This window comes from Schistocerca gregaria, chromosome 2 (genome assembly GCF_023897955.1).
Source record: "Schistocerca gregaria isolate iqSchGreg1 chromosome 2, iqSchGreg1.2, whole genome shotgun sequence".
Classification (NCBI taxonomy): Eukaryota; Metazoa; Arthropoda; class Insecta; order Orthoptera; family Acrididae; genus Schistocerca; species Schistocerca gregaria.
Window position 1 is genome coordinate 606,600,524 of NC_064921.1, and position 22,065 is coordinate 606,622,588.

Here is a 22,065-nt window from a genome sequence, read left to right on the forward strand (position 1 = left end):
GTGCCACTATAGTTTCTCGACAATTACCGAAATAGGTAGGCTGAGAGATGGAAGAAGGTTTCACTTACTCTTACTCTTCTTACTTAATAGCACTTTATCAGCTCCTCGTAAAATAATTATGTAACTCCGTTTTTTGTTTACTTCAAGGTGAAAGTCTGCAGTCGTGATGCACACCGAAATCACCGCGCAGAAGTAGCCTAGAACGCCGCTAGAGTAGCGGTCGCCAGGCTTTCCCTCTGACGGAAGGGTGCTCAAACTTTTTAGGCTTGAGATCTACTAAATGCAGCTTAGTTCATCTAGAGATCTACTGATTCAAAAATTGATAAAAGTTCAAGCGCAAACCAACACTATAGCCAGAATTAACCTTTTGAATTAAGCTAAATACAAATACATAGAAGGTAATTCAATGTCCGTGAAAAGTTCTAGGCCTGCTACTCAATTAAGGGACATTAACACCGTGAAAAAAATAAAATAAAATATACACCATTATAAATGCTACAGAAAAGTTTAGTTTGATACTCGTCTTTGCATACCACAGGAAAAGTTACGATAATCTGGCGAATAATTTGTCTCAGCCAACGCTACACGATTGAAAGATGATCAGATTTCACTACGCTCATGGTTGAGAACCCTACTTCACTCAGATTTTATTTGAAATAGCAGCCACATCCATTTTTTCGAAAGGCTGAGCTATGAAAGCTTAACAATTCCATTGCCTTGAAATATGAAAATCGGTTTTCAAACCGTGTTTTCAGCGCTGTTAGGTCGGCCTTATACTTCTTTGCAGCTAGTTGATCCAATGTTATTTGTTGATTTGATACTTCTGATTACATATGACGAAAGTGTTTCACATTTAATTTTTGTAACTTTGCAATCCAAAGGTCAAGTTTTTGCATGAAACATAACAGTTATGGCAGTTTCGTTTTCTCCTTTAAGTTCTTTAACATGTTGTTTTGTAGAGCGGGCAACCACAGCCATACATCCACATTTTTCCAAAGAAAAATCCTCACTGGCTGCATAAATGATTTTTATTAAAGCTGCGACCAGTTTCGCACCACTTATCGGTGCATCCTCAGGCAATATACGCTATCCATAACACGGTAACGTTGAACATTGCCCCCACCGTTCACGTCCAGTATACCGTCATCTGGTGAAAGCGGTAGTTAAAATTTGAAAATATTTTTTAAAAATTTGTTAAATGATGTGAGCGGCAATGACCGAGCAAGCTGCGAGGAGCCGCGCGGCAGCGGACACGGCCTGACAGTCAAATTTCTAAATTTTAAGTACCGCTTTCACCAGATGACGGTATATTGGACGTGAATGGTGGGGAGTCTCTACAGGGCAATGTTCAACGTTACCATGTTATAAATTGCCTGAGGATGCACCGATAAGTGGTGAGAAACCGGTCGCAGATATAATAAAAATCATTGATACAGCAAGTGCGCAATTTTCTTTGAAAAATGTGGAAGTTTTTTGCTTAACTCCAGTTACAAACGGCAGATCCAGGAACTGGCTCAAATCATACATTTCTGAGTAATATTCTTCCCTTTCAGACACAAAATGTTTTATCACTGGCAGAAGTTATTTAAATCTGTTTAGAATCATATTTCTATGCAGCCATCTAACTTAGGTGTGCAATAGCAGATCTCCATACTGGCTCAATTCTTCTAATATCACTCTGTATTTTCTTCTCTTTAGTGATTGCGGGAGAAATGAATTCACAGTTTTTGTGACAGTACTCATGATATGTCGCATGTTCGAAATACGCCCACTAAGCACTTGCTGATGCACGATACTACGACACTTGAAGAACGGCGGGAAGGATTGGTCTTTGCACACAAGGTAACAAATGCTTTGTGGTTGCCTACCATGCAAGGCGCTCAATCAGTAGTAACAGAGGTCAAGTTACAAAACTGGAAAATCATTTTCAGAAAAGAAGAATCTGAATGCATTGTAAAAATCTTGTTCTCGAGTAGTGTCCTCCAAGGTCAAAGTTGTAAGCTAGTCTTCTTTTACACTCAAATCCGAAAACATCAGTCTTACAAAAATGATGTTGTTGCTGATGTGGTCTTCAGTCCTGAAACTGGTTTGATGCAGCTCTCCATGCCTCAAAACATGTCCTACCAACCGATCCCTTCTTCTAGTCAAGTTGTGCCACAAGCTCCTCTTCTCCCCAATTCTATTCCATACCTCCTAATTAGATATGTGATCTACCCATCTAATCTTCAGCATTCTTCTGTAGCAGCACATTCGAAAGCTTCTATTCTCTTCTTACCTAAACTATTTATTGTCCTTGTTTCACTTCCATACATGGCTACACTCCATACAAATACTTTCAGAAACGACTTCCTGACACTTAAATCTATACTCGATGTTAACAAATTTCTCTTCTTCAGAAACGCTTTCCTTGCCATTGCCAGTCTACATTTTATATCCTCTCTACTTCGACCATCATCAGTTATTTTGCTCCCCAAATAGCAAAACTCCTTTACTGCTTTAAGTGTCTCATTTCCTAATCTAATTCCCTCAGCATCACCCGACTTAATTCGACTACATTCCATTATTCTCGTTTTGCTTTTGTTGATGTTCATCTTATACCCTCCTTTCAAGACACTGTCCATTCCGTTCAACTGCTCTTCCAAGTCCTTTGCTGTCTCTGAGAGAATAACAATGTTATCGGCGAACCTCGAAGTTTTTATTTCTTCTCCATGGATTTTAATAACTACTCCGAATTTTTCTTTTATTTCCTTATAACCGCCTCATTGGATGAGTTTCGTTTCATACTGTTTCCAACTTCTGAGTTGAAGTCCGAAGAGTGAAACATACAGGGCGTTCGGCGATAATTTGTTGGCCAGATTGTGGTGTTCCATGAGTCCCGTGGTTACTGCGTAAGATCACGTTACTGACAAGGATTGTGTGACCGTTTTGGCTTATCAGGCCCACATCCTGGTACCATAATATTTGTTCTCCAGCGGTGATGCCGTGTTGCAACACAACGGGGCCCGTGTTCACACAGCTCGCATCGTCCAGGACTGGTTTTATTAGCACGGGGATTAACTGCTGCATCTCCATGGGCCCCACAGCCACCAGATCTCAATATTATTTAGCTTTTATGATCTACTTTGCAGACAAGGATTTGTAAGCGCTATCCATCTCCGTCGTCGTTGCCAGAATTTGCCATTATTTTGCAGGAAGCATGGTATAAGATTCCTTTTAAAATCAAATAAAAACTGTATCCAACATGTATGAGAGCCATGTGGTAGATGTAAGTGTAGAACAGTGTCCCTCATGCTTTACAGACTTAAAGTACAGCATACTTTAGAGGAAAACTGGGAAACGGATATCTTGGAGAAAAGGAAATATTCATCCATAACGAAAAATTGGAAAGGAGATTCTGAACGAAATTAACGGATTTCAGCAATTCACATTTCTTCACTTAATACTATAAAAATAGAAAATACATAACTATGATAATAATGATATGAATCTGGGTACCAATACCAACACCATCCCAATTCTTAAAAATAATTTTTGTGCTATCATCCTCAACATCTCTCATATTGTAATACTAGTTGAAACAGTCGGCTTTCCCAGAATATTTATTAATAGCTATGCCCGAGGATTATTAAGCTTTTTTGTATACAGCGTTTGAATTATGATTGATTACATGAAGGAAGAGCTTGATTGCTTCACTAACACGGGAGAGAACTAAGTAGAGCAGACCGTGCGAAAAGCAAGGTCCACGTCCACAGCAGGCAGCGTTTGGCCTTGTGCCTTTTTTTATGGTCACAGTATAACATAAGCTCTCCAAGAATTGTGGGCGTTTAAAGCGAAAAAGGGTTCTGAGGAGCGAGATAATGCATGATGCAATCGATCAGAGTTACGTCGCGCCTTGCATTTGGAAGAACTTTCCATTGAGCGAGTTAAAGCCTAATGTTCTCCAGCCACAGCAATTCTCACGTCATGCTTTTCAGTTGATTCTTAAGCCCACGTAGTCCTGAGTCTTTTAGCCATTCTGGTGTATTTCGGAATATTGATTATTTTCTAGGGTTCGTTACGTGAACGAAAGAAATCAACACCCAGTAAGCAGGCAACCAAATCACAGTGAAAAATCAATAAGTACGGTTTTGCTAGCCAATAAGTCAAATATAACCAAAATCTGTCGCAAGAAGCAAACCAATTTCGTTAAGTTTTCAATACACAAAGCGAAATCAGTAAATCTGTAAGATAACTGTGCTTGATTCTATCACTGGTACAAAATTCGGAAAATACGTCTGAGTTAAAAAATAAGAAAAAAAACCTAAAAGCGCCAGCTGTTGGCTCTTTAGTGTATTACACCATGATGAATAAATATCCGAATTACTAAGGTGAGAAGAAGATTTTAGATAAAATTTTGAATTATAATTTGTTCGACGATGCGATTTTGATGCAATAAAGCGTTTCCCCAAGCTATGCTGAAGTCGATAATTTCACTGTGTTATTATTAGTATAGATATAGATAGAATGGATACAGATTTTTGTCGGCCAACAGCAAGAAGTGCGGAAGACATTGCCAGAAACTGACAATACTAGAACCGACACATCGAAAGTTAAGGTGAAACAAGCTTTGTTTTACGAATTACCAGCATGCTTGAATAGCTGTGGATCAGCAGCTTCTGTTAATAATTACAACGAGAAACCAGCCAAACTTACAAATTTCACTTTTTTATTCACTCGACGACTAATTACAAACCGGGATCCATTTTCAGATCATAGTAACACAGTCAAAAATGATATTTCCGAAAACACAGAAACCATGTCAAAAATGTGATAACAAATAGTTGAAAATCTGTATGCGCTGCAACTGTTCTGCTACTCACATACGTGTAAGAACTTTTCTTCAATTAATTCTGCAAACACTTCCTCATGATTTAGCCCTGTCCAAGAATTAAATCTATGCTGTTCTATTTCTATTCGCGTTCCTATAGAAGTCTAAAGTTCCACATGTGCAGTTTAGCTCTTAGCAGAGTATACAGAGGGGGGCTAGGTGATAAAAAAGCAAAGATGTTTTTTTAAATAAAATTTTAGTGACAACTTGTAACAAATGATTGTCTGCCCGCCCCTGTCTGCTAGCTTTGGTCGCCATTATGAACGCTAGCACCGATTTTCCGCTTTCGGGGCTAAAGAGCCATTCTCCAGTCTGGAGGTCATGGGACAGTGTCACCTTAATCCTTCGAAACTGATGGTTGTTTTCAAAGGATAGTGGTTTTCATAGGATGGTCGGCGCATTTCCTAACAGCTTTTAGCAAAGAGTCTTCTGAGCTTCTTACAGCAGTTACTGCGAATGTTAGCAGGAAATGGTAAATCGAAAAAAAAGAAGGAAGAAACAGGTTTAACGTACCGTCGACGTCGAGGTCATCAGAGACTGAGGTCAAGTTCAGATGCGGAAAGAATGGGGAACGAAATCGTCCGTGTCCTTTCAATGGAACAGTCCCGGCATTTGCCTGGAGCGATCCAGTGAAATCACGAAAAACCTAAATCGGGATAGTCGGACGCGAATTTAAACTGTTGTCCTCCCGAATGCGAGTCAAGTGTGCTAACCAGTGCGCCACCTTGGCGAATTGAAGCGCATACGTTCTGCCCTGGAGGCTCACTTGCTCAAAGGGCTGCACGTTAAAATAATTTCGTAGCGTGGCTTTGGCAGCTCGCGAAACCGCCAGTCAGCCGAAGGCCCTCGCGGGAGTTAGACGGGAGTAGTGGGTACCGTGGGGCGGGGACGTGAGCTTAAAAGTGTTGCTTGTATGGAGTGGAGAGTGAATGATCCCCAGCGACCGAGGCTGACGTGTTCCGTTTGCCAACAACGAGGTGGGCCTAGCAAGGTCTTTCAGAGTATAATAAGCTCCTCTTGTTCCAGTGGACTCTAGAGGTGCTTTTGAATGTGTCTTTCTGCTTTTTGTCTGTAGATGAAATAAGCCATTGTACGAGTCCGCTATCATTATCACTAGTCAATATAATTGTTTTTATTGATCGCTATTTATATACTTTTAAAAATACACCTTAACGCTTTTCGGTTACAGCCATCATTAGAATCTCCCAGATGGACCGAACAAACGAGAAGTAGCATTTTTACAACAGTCACAAAAATACACTGTAGAGAACCACGAGGAAGCTACAGCACTTCAAAAAATTGGTATACTATATCACGTCAGTAGTTCGCGCATATACTTGTACCATGAAGAGCTCTGTTTAGTGAGGCAGCCTAACTTAAATAAGTATCTGCGGCCGTGAGGAGGCGTTAAATGCAACAGAACTTGGAAATGTTGTATGTGAATTAATGTCTACAAATTAAGCGTACAATCAAATCATAAAAGTAATCCATAAAAATAAGGCTTTGGATTTATCACGATAAAATTCAAAATAATATCTGCCAACTAGGCATATAGCCATTTCGAGAAAAATCTATAAAAAGTGATAAACAGGACTTGTCACGTTAAAAATAAAATTAACATCACATACTAAGCACACAGCCATTACATAAAAAGTAAGCTATAAAATTTAAATGCACAGTTCTGTTGATAAAAAGTGTTAACGTACGGCCATAACATTATACAAGGCAAAGTTTTACGTCTGCTGTGTTTTGTGTAATATTATGGCCGTACGTTAACATATTTTATCAACAGAAATGTACATTTTAATTTTTATAGCTTTCTTTTTATGCAATGAATGTGTACTTAAAATGTGACGTTAATCTGATTTTTAACGTGAGAAGTCCTCTGGCATTTAAAGCACTTCATGGCCACAGGCTGTTATGTAAGATACGCTGCCTCACCAAACGACACTAGTCATGGTACAAGTGTGTGTGTGTGTGAGAGAGAGAGAGAGAGAGAGAGAGAGAGAGATCGATCTCACGCGATACAGTATACCGAGTTTTTAAGTGCGGTATGTCTTCACTGTATTTCTATACAAATGTGTTATTTTAATCATCCTAGAAATATTTCTTCTCATTTGGTTTGTATATCTTACAGATTTTGATGACGGCTGTGGCATAAACGTTTTGAGGTGTGCTTTTAAAATATAAAAATCTAAATAGCGGTCAAGACGGACAATTACATTGGCTTTCGCCCTCTAAATTTAGACTGATATCCAGCCTATTCCGGTGTTCGGATCTGGGGGTCTTTTGAAAGTACATGTGTTGTTACAGGCCATTATTAGTACAGAAAAAGTGACTATTTCAATCAGATCAGTCTGGATTCCGGAATAATGTAGAAACACGCGAGGCAATACTGGCTCTATGACTTCTCATAGGAGACAGGATAAGGAAAGGCAAACCTACGTTTCTAGCATTTGCAAACTTAGAGAAAGCTTTTGAAGATGTTGACTGGAATACTCTATTTCATATTCTAAAGGTGGCAGGGGTAAAATAAAGGCAGTGAAAGCTATGTATAACTTGTACAGAAAACAGACGGTAGTTACACAAGTAAAGGGGGCATGAAAGAGATACAGTGGTTGAGAAGGGAGTGGTACTCAGTTGTAGCCTAACCCGATGTTATTCAATCTGTACGTTGAACAAGCAATAAAGAGAACAAAAAAATGGAGTTGGAATTAAAATCCACGGAGAAGAAGTAAAAACTTTGAGGTTTTCTGCTGACATTGCACTTCTGTCAGAGACATCAAAGGACTTCGAAGAGCAGTTGAACGGAATGGACAGCGTCTTGAAGGGAAGATAGAATATGAACAACAACAAAAGCGAAACGAGGATAGTGGAAAGTAGTCGAATTAAATCGGGTGATGCCGAGGGAATGAGATTAGGAAATAAGACACTAAAAGTAGTATGTGTGTTTTGCTATTTGGGCGGTAAAATAACTGGTGATGGTCGAAGTACGGAGGACATAAAATGTAGACTGGCAATGGCAAGAAAGAGTTTCTGAAGAAGAGAAACCCTCCGCCACACACCGTCAGGTGGCTTGCGGAGTATGGATGTAAATGTAGATGTAGAAAATCGAAAATAGATTTAAGTGTCAGGATGTCTTTTCTGAAAGTATTTGTACAGAATGTACCCATGTATGGAAGTGAAAAACATGGACGATAATACCGAGCGAGGTGGCGTAGTGGCTAGCACACTGGACTCGCATTCGGGAGGAGGACGGTTCAATCCCGCGTCCGGCCATCCTGATTTAGGTTTTCCGTGATTTCCCTAAATCGCTCCAGGCAAATGCCGGGATGGTTCCTTTGAAAGGGCATGGACGACTTCCTTCTCCGTCCTTCCCTAATCCGATGAGACCGATGAGCTCGCAGTTTGGTCTCTTCCTCCCAAACAACCAACCAAACCATGGACGATAAACAGATTAGACAAGAAGAGAATGAAAGCTTTTAAAATGGGTGCTACAGAAGAATGCTGACGATCAGATGGGTAGTTCACGTAGATAATGAGGACGTACTGAATAGTTGGAGTGAAAAAGAGATTTGTGGCGTAACCTGACTAGAAGAAGGGACCCGTTGGTAGGACACATCCTGAGACATCAAGGGATCACCAGTTTAGTGCTGAAGGGAAGCGTGTGTGTGTGTGTGTGTGTGTTTGTGTGTGTGTGTGTGTGTGTGTGTGTGTGTGTGTGTGTGTTTGTGTGTGTGTTTGTGCGTGTGTATGTGTTTTTTGGGGGGAGGGGGGGGTTAAAATTGTAGAGGGAGACGAAGAGATAAATACAGTAAGCAGGTTCAAAAATTGCTGAGATAAAGGGGCTCGCACAGGACAGAGTAGCATAGAGAGCTACAGCACACCATCGTAGGGCAAAGCAAGACTGGCGACATTTATTTGGCGTGAGATGCATGTGTGCACAGAAATTTTCAAGTAGGCCAACAAATTCTACGGATCAACACGTCGCGTGATTTGTCTCGCGCACCGCACACCGATAAGAGTGCCTGTTTCTGCCTACAACTGCGAACTGGTCTTCGCCAGACGCTACGCAAGGTCCGAGAAGACAGTCGAGAAAGAGCGTTTCAGACTCTACCGACTGCGTCAATTCAATCAGGCTACAAGGTACGCTGTCGCCTGGCGAACAATCTGCTGTCAAGTGACTGTTGTGCATAGACTGTCTCTAGTCTTCTGTTTGATACATCTAAAACGTGCGTTATCGCACACAAACCTTTTGTTGTTACCGCCAAATGATACTTCCTAGTAGGCCCGGCCACTCGTCGCTGTAACTCACAATCTGTAGTAATAGCAAAAACAATTCTTACCATACGATATGCAATCTGTTGTCACCTTATGTCGCGCCTTTCCCATGCACCTGCGATTCCTCACGTTTTGTGTAACGGTACAAAACCTTCCCGTCTCAATGTTAGGCTATCACCAATAAGCAATAAACCGCGCCGTTTACTGTTGGAGGATCCACGGGACGCGCCTATTTTTCAGAGGCAGATGAATGTAGAAACCTTTTGGAGTCTGACAAACATTTCAGAGTGCTCAAGACTATCACATAGTGTTATTTTGGGATGCACAGTGCAACACAAGTTACCGAACTGCACAAGTTTCAGAAAATCACAAATTTCAGAAAAGTACGCAGTCTACTTCGGTGTGAAATGTCGACTCTCCTGTTCCGTTAGGGTAATCAACCTATTATAATTTTACATTTATTTCTTCCAAATTGAGACTTGTCAGCTTTTGTTTTGTCCGGAAAACGTTATTTGCTTCCACACTTGCGCTAATATGTTGTTCCATAAGCAGAGTATTGGCATGAAGAGTGCTTTTTTTCCTCCTTTTCTTCTTTCATTTGTTGCAGTGGTTCCACTTGGATCATCCGTTTACAAGTTCATCTCTAAAATAAACGCCTTGTCTGGACCAGGACTGATGTGTCACTGGGTTTTCCCACCTTCAGTGGAGGACAGCAGAAGAATGACGTCAGAGCCCCATCGGAGCGTCGCAGCGGCTGCGGTCGCCGGTCGCCACCCACGTAGGGCAACAGAGGCAGGCGAGGTGAGGTGAGGTGAGGTGAGAGATGCTGCGCGCCCGGAGCCCACACCTACGCCCTGTCCTTTTATATTACCTCGCGGTCGACCTCTGGTTACGCACGGGCATTCTGCTAGGCGTTTTCCGGGAGATGCACTGAAGAATCCAGTACGTGCCATAACGAAGCAGTCAACGAAAATGGGATGTGGGCGACCGTGGACATGTAAACTCTGCTGAAGAGAGGTTTCATGGACTAAATTCGCGTAAGTGAACGTCAAGTCACAGTAGGCGCTTTCATAAAGCAATACCATTTATGTTATCATAAATGTGGAAAATACAGTCATTGAATTTTCTGACACTTTATTCCCTTTTCTTTTCCGAATACCACTCGTGATCCTGCATGAACCGGTATCTACGGGGAAGGAGTGTGGAGAAAACAGTGGTTCTATTATGCAGTACCTGTTGTTCTGAAAACAAAATGTCTTTTGTCAAGGATGGAAGAGATCGGGACCCTTGGCACACTTTCTGAACAGTGTATTGGCTAAACAACTGGGATATTCTCAGAATAAGATTTCCACTGTGCAGCGGAGTGTGCTCCGATATGAAACTTCCTGGAAGATTAAAACTGTGTGCCGGGCCGAGACTCGAACTCGGGACCTTTGCCTTTTGCTGGCAAGTGCTCTACCAACTGAGCTACCCAAGCCCCCTCCTCACAGCTTTACTTCTGCCCGAACCTCGTCTCCTACTTTCCAAACTTTACAGAATTTTTCCTGCGAACCCTGCAGAACTAGCACTCCTGAAAGAAAGGATATTGCGGAGACATGGCTTAGCCACAGCCTGGGGGATGTTTCCAGAATGAGATTTTCACTCTGCAGCGGAGTTCGAGTCTCGACAAGGCACGCAGTTTTAATCTGCCAGGAAGTTTCAACTGGGATATTACTTCTGAGGAGAATGAAATCAGGTTTCTTTTCGAGTCCAGTGTTCAAGCTAAAGCGCAAACGGCACGTAAGACGTACTGTTGTGGGTAGCACTGTGGACCAGCATTGACCAGGCAACAAGAAAGGCGGGCAACAAGAGTGATGGGAGATCACAGTAAATGTGTGTCACATGCCTTACTGGTAGAACAGGACCTATAACAGAGTGTGTTTTCTGTGCTGAAACGGTGCAGTGACAGTTAAATACTCCACTGATGTAATTCACTGCAGTAGGCAAGCTCTTCTGCCCAGTGTAGATACTAGGTCCTGAGCTACACTTAATATGCTACTTTTAATATGCTACATATGTTCAAACTGACAGAAGTCATATAACGGAGGAGGAACCTCCTTGATACTGTTTTACTTCCTAGGCACACCGAAATAATGAAGTCTAACTAACACCACTAGTTACGAGGCAGAAATTGGTAAAAACACGAATAGTTTTGAGCAGCGAACTCTTAGTCAAGAACCTATCTTTAACAACTACACAGACTCTCAGACTTAGTCCTCGAGATGACTATATGACGTCTTTCAGTAAGATCTTGTAGTAATGTATTTGACAGATCTCGGGTTGAGTCTCAAAGTGCCATCCACACATACAGTTGCGTTTGCTTGGCCGATTATGTCCATCAACTAGGTTAGCAAAAAAGAATAGCAGCATCATTGGAGACCACCATATCATTTCTGCCTGCTAATAGGGCTTGCTGGAATTTAACGTCTCCGAATTTCTCATGCGAAAACTCTTAAGGCTTCTTCAATAAAGAAAACATTATTAGCAGTCTACATCTTTATTCTTCATGTCTACTTATCTATTTCTCAAGTTAGTCACCCTGATGACGAATACGTTTCTCTCAATTCACTGCAGAATCACTGACTTTGTTGACGAAGCCTTGAAGTCCATGGACGTGTTCTTAAAGTTTCAGGTACAGATAAAAATCGGATGGTGCCAAGACGGACTGCATGAAGGATTGTCGATGACAGGTGCGCCATGTGTGAACGAACTCTTAGAATTCGAAACTCGATTACAACACGAGGTTTCTCGCCCACCTACATAGTAGCGTTACGCACTGCCATGTTACACGCTACAGTTCAGAGCCCTCTAGTGGCAGAAGGCTGCAAGAATGTAGGCATGAAGAATAAAGATGTAGAATGTTAAAAACGTTTGTTTTATTTAAAAACTTTAAGAGTTTTCGCATACAAAATTCGGAGGTATTACTTTTCAGCGCGCCGTCGTATTTTGTGGTGCTGGCACAGTTACTTCTCAACCATATGCAATGACGCGGAACTGCATGAGGGAAAAAACATTCTTTGGGGGAACTCCAGAAGAATGTGAGCCGAACATGCGTGAGTTAATACTAGTTATCTTCCATTCTTACATGGTTATTTGTCATACCCAATGCATGCTACGACTGCAAGGAGACGGAATATTAACATTAATGAAACAAATTCAATTTGTGATTGAAGAAACGTGCTGTTGCAACATGCTTATGTATTAAACCACTTGGTCACACAAATAATGTATGAAGCATGGGCTTGAATAAATTCCTTCGTACGTATATCTCCAAATTTCTGGGATAATTCCTTTAGATTTGAACTTGCTATGCCTACAGCTTGTGACTTGGTTTATTTTCATATGCGTCGGCGAAATCAGTGCCATGCAATTATCTCTACAGCAGGAATGTAGGCGTGAAGAATAAAGATGTAGAATGTTAAAAACGTTTGTTTTATTTAAAAACTTTAAGAGTTTTCGCATACAAAATTCGGAGGTATTACTTTTCAGCGCGCCGTCGTATTTTGTGGTGCTGGCACAGTTACTTCTCAACCATATGCAATGACGCGGAACTGCATGAGGGAAAAAACATTCTTTGGGGGAACTCCAGAAGAATGTGAGCCGAACATGCGTGAGTTAATACTAGTTATCTTCCATTCTTACATGGTTATTTGTCATACCCAATGCATGCTACGACTGCAAGGAGACGGAATATTAACATTAATGAAACAAATTCAATTTGTGATTGAAGAAACGTGCTGTTGCAACATGCTTATGTATTAAACCACTTGGTCACACAAATAATGTATGAAGCATGGGCTTGAATAAATTCCTTCGTACGTATATCTCCAAATTTCTGGGATAATTCCTTTAGATTTGAACTTGCTATGCCTACAGCTTGTGACTTGGTTTATTTTCATATGCGTCGGCGAAATCAGTGCCATGCAATTATCTCTACAGCAGGAATGTAGGCGTGAAGAATAAAGATGTAGAATGTTAAAAACGTTTGTTTTATTAAGAGTTTTCGCATACAAAATTCGGAGGTATTACTTTTCAGCGCGCCGTCGTATTTTGTGGTGCTGGCACAGTTACTTCTCAACCATATGCAATGACGCGGAACTGCATGAGGGGAAAAACATTCTTTGGGGGAACTCCAGAAGAATGTGAGCCGAACATGCGTGAGTTAATACTAGTTATCTTCCATTCTTACATGGTTATTTGTCATACCCAATGCATGCTACGACTGCAAGGAGACGGAATATTAACATTAATGAAACAAATTCAATTTGTGATTGAAGAAACGTGCTGTTGCAACATGCTTATGTATTAAACCACTTGGTCACACAAATAATGTATGAAGCATGGGCTTGAATAAATTCCTTCGTACGTATATCTCCAAATTTCTGGGATAATTCCTTTAGATTTGAACTTGCTATGCCTACAGCTTGTGACTTGGTTTATTTTCATATGCGTCGGCGAAATCAGTGCCATGCAATTATCTCTACAGCAGGAATGTAGGCGTGAAGAATAAAGATGTAGAATGTTAAAAACGTTTGTTTTATTTAAAAACTTTAAGAGTTTTCGCATACAAAATTCGGAGGTATTACTTTTCAGCGCGCCGTCGTATTTTGTGGTGCTGGCACAGTTACTTCTCAACCATATGCAATGACGAGGAACTGCATGAGGGAAAAAACATTCTTTGGGGGAACTCCAGAAGAATGTGAGCCGAACATGCGTGAGTTAATACTAGTTATCTTCCATTCTTACATGGTTATTTGTCATACCCAATGCATGCTACGACTGCAAGGAGACGGAATATTAACATTAATGAAACAAATTCAATTTGTGATTGAAGAAACGTGCTGTTGCAACATGCTTATGTATTAAACCACTTGGTCACACAAATAATGTATGAAGCATGGACTTGAATAAATTCCTTCGTACGTATATCTCCAAATTTCTGGGATAATTCCTTTAGATTTGAACTTGCTATGCCTACAGCTTGTGACTTGATTTATTTTCATATGCGTCGGCGAAATCAGTGCCATGCAATTATCTCTACAGCAGGAATGTAGGCGTGAAGAATAAAGATGTAGAATGTTAAAAACGTTTGTTTTATTTAAAAACTTTAAGAGTTTTCGCATACAAAATTCGGAGGTATTACTTTTCAGCGCGCCGTCGTATTTTGTGGTGCTGGCACAGTTACTTCTCAACCATATGCAATGACGCGGAACTGCATGAGGGAAAAAACATTCTTTGGGGGAACTCCAGAAGAATGTGAGCCGAACATGCGTGAGTTAATACTAGTTATCTTCCATTCTTACATGGTTATTTGTCATACCCAATGCATGCTACGACTGCAAGGAGACGGAATATTAACATTAATGAAACAAATTCAATTTGTGATTGAAGAAACGTGCTGTTGCAACATGCTTATGTATTAAACCACTTGGTCACACAAATAATGTATGAAGCATGGACTTGAATAAATTCCTTCGTACGTATATCTCCAAATTTCTGGGATAATTCCTTTAGATTTGAACTTGCTATGCCTACAGCTTGTGACTTGGTTTATTTTCATATGCGTCGGCGAAATCAGGGCCATGCAATTATCTCTACAGCAGGAATGTAGGCGTGAAGAATAAAGATGTAGAATGTTAAAAACGTTTGTTTTATTTAAAAACTTTAAGAGTTTTCGCATACAAAATTCGGAGGTATTACTTTTCAGCGCGCCGTCGTATTTTGTGGTGCTGGCACAGTTACTTCTCAACCATATGCAATGACGCGGAACTGCATGAGGGAAAAAACATTCTTTGGGGGAACTCCAGAAGAATGTGAGCCGAACATGCGTGAGTTAATACTAGTTATCTTCCATTCTTACATGGTTATTTGTCATACCCAATGCATGCTACGACTGCAAGGAGACGGAATATTAACATTAATGAAACAAATTCAATTTGTGATTGAAGAAACGTGCTGTTGCAACATGCTTATGTATTAAACCACTTGGTCACACAAATAATGTATGAAGCATGGGCTTGAATAAATTCCTTCGTACGTATATCTCCAAATTTCTGGGATAATTCCTTTAGATTTGAACTTGCTATGCCTACAGCTTGTGACTTGGTTTATTTTCATATGCGTCGGCGAAATCAGTGCCATGCAATTATCTCTACAGCAGGAATGTAGGCGAGAAGAATAAAGATGTAGAATGTTAAAAACGTTTGTTTTATTTAAAAACTTTAAGAGTTTTCGCATACAAAATACGGAGGTATTACTTTTCAGCGCGCCGTCGTATTTTGTGGTGCTGGCACAGTTACTTCTCAACCATATGCAATGACGCGGAACTGCATGAGGGAAAAAACATTCTTTGGGGGAACTCCAGAAGAATGTGAGCCGAACATGCGTGAGTTAATACTAGTTATCTTCCATTCTTACATGGTTATTTGTCATACCCAATGCATGCTACGACTGCAAGGAGACGGAATATTAACATTAATGAAACAAATTCAATTTGTGATTGAAGAAACGTGCTGTTGCAACATGCTTATGTATTAAACCACTTGGTCACACAAATAATGTATGAAGCATGGACTTGAATAAATTCCTTCGTACGTATATCTCCAAATTTCTGGGATAATTCCTTTAGATTTGAACTTGCTATGCCTACAGCTTGTGACTTGGTTTATTTTCATATGCGTCGGCGAAATCAGTGCCATGCAATTATCTCTACAGCAGGAATGTAGGCGTGAAGAATAAAGATGTAGAATGTTAAAAACGTTTGTTTTATTTAAAAACTTTAAGAGTTTTCGCATACAAAATTCGGAGGTATTACTTTTCAGCGCGCCGTCGTATTTTGTGGTGCTGGCACAGTTACTTCTCAACCATATGCAATGACGCGGAACTGCATGAGGGAAAAAACATTCTTTGGGGGAACTCCAGAAGAATGTGAGCCGAACATGTGTGAGTTAATACTAGTTATTTTCCATTCTTACATGGTTATTTGTCATACCCAATGCATGCTACGACTGCAAGGAGACGGAATATTAACATTAATGAAACAAATTCAATTTGTGATTGAAGAAACGTGCTGTTGCAACATGCTTATGTATTAAACCACTTGGTCACACAAATAATGTATGAAGCATGGGCTTGAATAAATTTCTTCGTACGTATATCTCTAAATTTCTGGGATAATTCCTTTAGATTTGAACTTGCTATGCCTACAGCTTGTGACTTGGTTTATTTTCATATGCGTCGGCGAAATCAGTGCCATGCAATTATCTCTACAGCAGGTATGTAGGCGTGAAGAATAAAGATGTAGAATGTTAAAAACGTTTGTTTTATTTAAAAACTTTAAGAGTTTTCGCATACAAAATTCGGAGGTATTACTTTTCAGCGCGCCGTCGTATTTTGTGGTGCTGGCACAGTTACTTCTCAACCATATGCAATGACGCGGAACTGCATGAGGGAAAAAACATTCTTTGGGGGAACTCCAGAAGAATGTGAGCCGAACATGCGTGAGTTAATACTAGTTATCTTCCATTCTTACATGGTTATTTGTCATACCCAATGCATGCTACGACTGCAAGGAGACGGAATATTAACATTAATGAAACAAATTCAATTTGTGATTGAAGAAACGTGCTGTTGCAACATGCTTATGTATTAAACCACTTGGTCACACAAATAATGTATGAAGCATGGGCTTGAATAAATTCCTTCGTACGTATATCTCCAAATTTCTGGGATAATTCCTTTAGATTTGAACTTGCTATGCCTACAGCTTGTGACTTGGTTTATTTTCATATGCGTCGGCGAAATCAGTGCCATGCAATTATCTCTACAGCAGGAATGTAGGCGTGAAGAATAAAGATGTAGAATGTTAAAAACGTTTGTTTTATTTAAAAACTTTAAGAGTTTTCGCATACAAAATTCGGAGGTATTACTTTTCAGCGCGCCGTCGTATTTTGTGGTGCTGGCACAGTTACTTCTCAACCATATGCAATGACGCGGAACTGCATGAGGGAAAGAACATTCTTTGGGGGAACTCCAGAAGAATGTGAGCCGAACATGCGTGAGTTAATACTAGTTATCTTCCATTCTTACATGGTTATTTGTCATACCAAATGCATGCTACGACTGCAAGGAGACGGAATATTAACATTAATGAAACAAATTCAATTTGTGATTGAAGAAACGTGCTGTTGCAACATGCTTATGTATTAAACCACTTGGTCACACAAATAATGTATGAAGCATGGGCTTGAATAAATTCCTTCGTACGTATATCTCTAAATTTCTGGGATAATTCCTTTAGATTTGAACTTGCTATGCCTACAGCTTGTGACTTGGTTTATTTTCATATGCGTCGGCGAAATCAGTGCCATGCAATTATCTCTACAGCAGGAATGTAGGCGTGAAGAATAAAGATGTAGAATGTTAAAAACGTTTGTTTTATTTAAAAACTTTAAGAGTTTTCGCATACAAAATTCGGAGGTATTACTTTTCAGCGCGCCGTCGTATTTTGTGGTGCTGGCACAGTTACTTCTCAACCATATGCAATGACGCGGAACTGCATGAGGGAAAAAACATTCTTTGGGGGAACTCCAGAAGAATGTGAGCCGAACATGCGTGAGTTAATACTAGTTATCTTCCATTCTTACATGGTTATTTGTCATACCCAATGCATGCTACGACTGCAAGGAGACGGAATATTAACATTAATGAAATAAATTCAATTTGTGATTGAAGAAACGTGCTGTTGCAACATGCTTATGTATTAAACCACTTGGTCACACAAATAATGTATGAAGCATGGACTTGAATAAATTCCTTCGTACGTATATCTCCAAATTTCTGGGATAATTCCTTTAGATTTGAACTTGCTATGCCTACAGCTTGTGACTTGGTTTATTTTCATATGCGTCGGCGAAATCAGGGCCATGCAATTATCTCTACAGCAGTCGACCTGCACCAGGTGCGGCCCACCCATCAAGAGGCGAGGTAAGTTCTTTTCAGAACTGAATTCACAGTCAGGTAGTGTTACTATGCACGAAAACAACATGCAGCTTGCAAGTCTTATTTCTCATGACCGTCACAGTCCTGCAACAAGTAAACGATTAACTCCTGATGTGATATTTATAATTTATCGATACTTCAGTGACTTTTAGGTTTCGTCCGGATTTTTCTCTTATGTAGCTAGCAGTAATTTCGCTTGGCCGCCTTACGAGGATTGCGAAGGTATTACAAGACCTCTCCAAAATTAAGTAAGAACAGAAACTTAAATTATATGACGATGTTTCGGTACCAACATTACTGTATGGAAGAGAACGTGGGTAAAGGAGGTGGCTTACAAAACACTCGTTCGACCTATACTTGACTATTGCTCATCAGTGTGGGATCCATACCAGATCGGTTTGACGGAGGAGATAGAGAAGATCCAAAGAAGAGCGGCGCGTCACAGGGTTATTTGGTAACCGTGATGGCGTTACGGAGATGTTTCGCAAACTCAAGTGGCAGACTCTGCAAGAGAGGCGCTCTGCATCGCGGTGTAGCTTGCTCGCCAGGTTTCGAGAGGGTGCGTTTCTGGATGAGGTATCGAATATATTGCTTCACCCTACTTATACCTCCCGAGAAGATCACGAATGTAAAATTAGAGAGATTCGAGAGCCAACGGAGGCTTTCAGGCAGTCGTTCTTCCCGCGAACCATACGTGACTGGAACAGAAAAGGGAGGTAATGACAGTGGCACGTAAAGTGCCCCCCCCCGCCACACACCGTTGGGTGTGTATAAATGTGGATGTAGATGTAAAGAAAAAAATTGAAATGTGATTACACGCCAACGAATCGAAATTATTAAGAAACGTATCAGGATATACAAAGTTATATTATAAAGGGAACATAGATATTACGAAGGAATTTTAAAACGTTTGATATAAACGAAAAGTCTGAAAATAGGCAAAAATGATGTCCCATCTGCTGAAAATGCAGTAGTCAAGATTACTGCCACACTTTTGGCAATATACTGTATTCCGCAAGGTAAGAGACGCATTGGAATAGCAGCAAAAGGGTGGAAGGCCAGAATGTAGCTACAATAGCCCCAGCATGACCTAACACGTGACAGAAAAAGAAGAAGAAGTGATAACTTCCAATGAAGTAAAAAAACCAAGGAGAGACAATAAATATTTTGAAACAGCAACTTACCGATTTAGTCGTGGATAAGCTCTATGAATTAAATGAATAGGTCTAATCAAATTTAGTCGCTTATCCGTATTATAGCAGAACAAATTGTTTTATATGGCTGTAAAGGGCGGCAGGGTGAAAGTAAGATCATAAAAAGTGTAGAAGGCTACCTGCGTCTCCCCTCTAACTCGCATACGAGTACAGACGAACACCATTATTATTTTCCCGATGCGTCCGTGGCCATTTTGGACAGTCCAAAGAAACAAGCGTGCGCCTCAGCAGGAGGGGAACATTGTGTGCGGAGCGGAACTTGTCAAGAGCTCGATGCATTCCTCGGGAGACGTGATTATCCGGCGGTGGTTTTTACGGGCTGGACCCGCCAGTCGTGTTATTACCTCATCAGCATGCCGGGCCGGCAAGGCAAGGCAAGGCAGCGCCCGCAGCTGCAGCCGCACAAGGACGTTTCCCGGTCCACGTGATAGTCCCGCGGGCCAAAATAGCCTGACGGCAGCTTGGAAGGCACGCCAAACTTGCATGCGGAATTGCCTTGCAAGGCAGGTTTCGTCCGGGATATCGAAATCCTGCTGCGCGGGATGCCTACAGCGCGTCTCGCAGGCGCCTGTGGCGGTACGTGGCGATGGCAGCTGGAAGCAACTCACCTTTGCAAACCTCGAAGCACAGCCGTGTTTACCAGTGCAAATATGTCCTAGGTAGCTGCACCTCCGTCGAATCTGGCTGAGAGGTGACTGCCTAAAGTAGGTTACTTTAAATGATGTGTTCCGCACCAGGTTTTTCAGTCCAAATACTTTAATTGCACTTTATTGTTGATTAATCTACAGTTTTGGTCAGATCGGCTCTCAGCTATTATAACTCACTCACGGATAAACAGCTAGCCACGTACTACACTCGACTGATGTTCTATATCGAGACGGTTGGTAGTTTGTGTGTCACAGACATTCAATCAACACAGTCACTGATCAACGTTCTTAAATCAGTGTACTTTCAAGCAGATAGTCATATCAGAACGAAAACGATGTTCACAGTAAATATCATCTGTATATAACACAATTCTCAACGTTATCTTATTGTCACAAGTAAGCATTATTAAAGATGAAAGTAGTACTTGAGATTAAACATTCTCTGCACAAACTCTCGGACACAGAATTTACTTAAAACTAGGCATATGAGCTATGATTTGTGCTAACTCGTCTGCGTTCATCGAGCAAAGATTTTTGGCAAAGATCTGGCTCATATCATAAACCCCCGCAGACTGACTGTAATGACTCTCAGAAAACTCTGTTTTATAAGATTACAATAATTAACACTAAATCTGTCTATTGATGTTTACTGCAGTTTTACAAGTTACAACTGAAGATGTATGTTTCTGAGGAAATGAACAGCAAGGAAAGATTCCTTTGTCCGGAACTTTTATATAAAACCATAACTGCTATTGGATTATACTGTCTAGTTTGCCAAAATACGATACTCAATTTTGGTAACTATGTTTCTACGACAGGTCTTATTACTCTGAAACTAAATTTAGGCAGACATTACAAATATATTTGTACCAATATATGTGTAGACATTATAATTATTTATGTGTCTATTTTCTCTACTTTATCCAGTAGTTCGTAACTGGGTATATGTTTTGAACAATGATAACGAAGTTTTATATTAACCGGTGTTTTGCAATTACCGCAGTTTTTAGGTAAACTAATTACAGCAAATTCTTCCAATTAATCAAATGAATGTAATGGATGATTAAGCTAACTCCGCTGAGCCCTGAGTTAATATCTGAGATTTTTGGTACTGTGCACTTACAATAAAGTGATTTCTCGGCATCAAGTGTTCTTTAATCCTGAGCTGAGCTGGGATGGTCGTAGGGTTCGACACTGGAGCGTTATGCCATGCAGTCCAGACGATAAGACTACTGTCAAAGGTGGAGTCGGCTTTGCGACGAATGATGCGAAATATCATAACACGCTTTGGATCATCTGGAGAAATTAAAATGGAAATCCAGTGTTGAGCTTCTAGGACACCAAATGCTCCCCTACAGGGACTCAGTATATCACATCAATGACGTCGTTTTCTTCGATGACAAAGTGGCATACATTTGACGAAGCTCGTTGGCCTTGTTAGAATAAGTATCCCGGAAAATGTAATGATTTAAATTCCACGTCTATCGACAGCTGTAGAGTGAACTAAAAATCGTTGTAATGTGGTGAAATATAGTACAAAGACAGAAGAATGCCGAAGATTAGATGGGTAGATCTTAAAAATAATGCATAGGATCTGAATGGATTAGAAAAAAAAAGAAATTTTGGCACAAGTTACTAATAAAAGGGATCGGTTGACAGGACAAATTGTGAGGCATCAACGATTCCTCAATTTGGTAATGGAGAGAAGTGTAGGTGTAAAAGACGTAGAAGGAAACCAGCGCTTGCCTGTAGTAAGGAGAAATGGGGAGCCGTGTAGAGAGCTGCAACAAACCTGTTTTCTGACAGAACACCGCAACAGCAACAGTAACATAACAGAATGATTTATCCAAGTGAAAAATACCGGGTGAACAGAAAAAAGAACAAATACATTTTAGAGTGTAATAATTACGAAACCGGAGCGATGGCTGGCGGGGATTACAGAACTTTTCAGCAAATGGTGGGCGTGAAAGACACTTGCCCGAAATGTATCACTTCTCATGAAAAAGTTATGATCCCT

General features: G+C 40.6%; 2 protein-coding genes across 6 annotated transcripts in view; one reads left to right on the forward strand and one right to left on the reverse strand.

Annotated features, from left to right (window-relative positions):
• The window catches only part of LOC126334564 (uncharacterized), a 98,817-nt gene extending 88,586 nt beyond the window's left edge, over positions 1 to 10,231 (forward strand). The window contains exon 2 of the mRNA XM_049996949.1: positions 9,756 to 10,231. Coding sequence (XP_049852906.1) covers positions 9,756 to 9,958 — 203 coding nt within the window. The 3' untranslated portion in view covers positions 9,959 to 10,231. The remainder of the gene's footprint in view (positions 1 to 9,755) is intronic.
• LOC126334563 (extracellular sulfatase SULF-1 homolog) overlaps positions 1 to 22,065 on the reverse strand; it is a 1,305,433-nt gene that overhangs the window by 378,679 nt on the left and 904,689 nt on the right. The window lies entirely within an intron of this gene.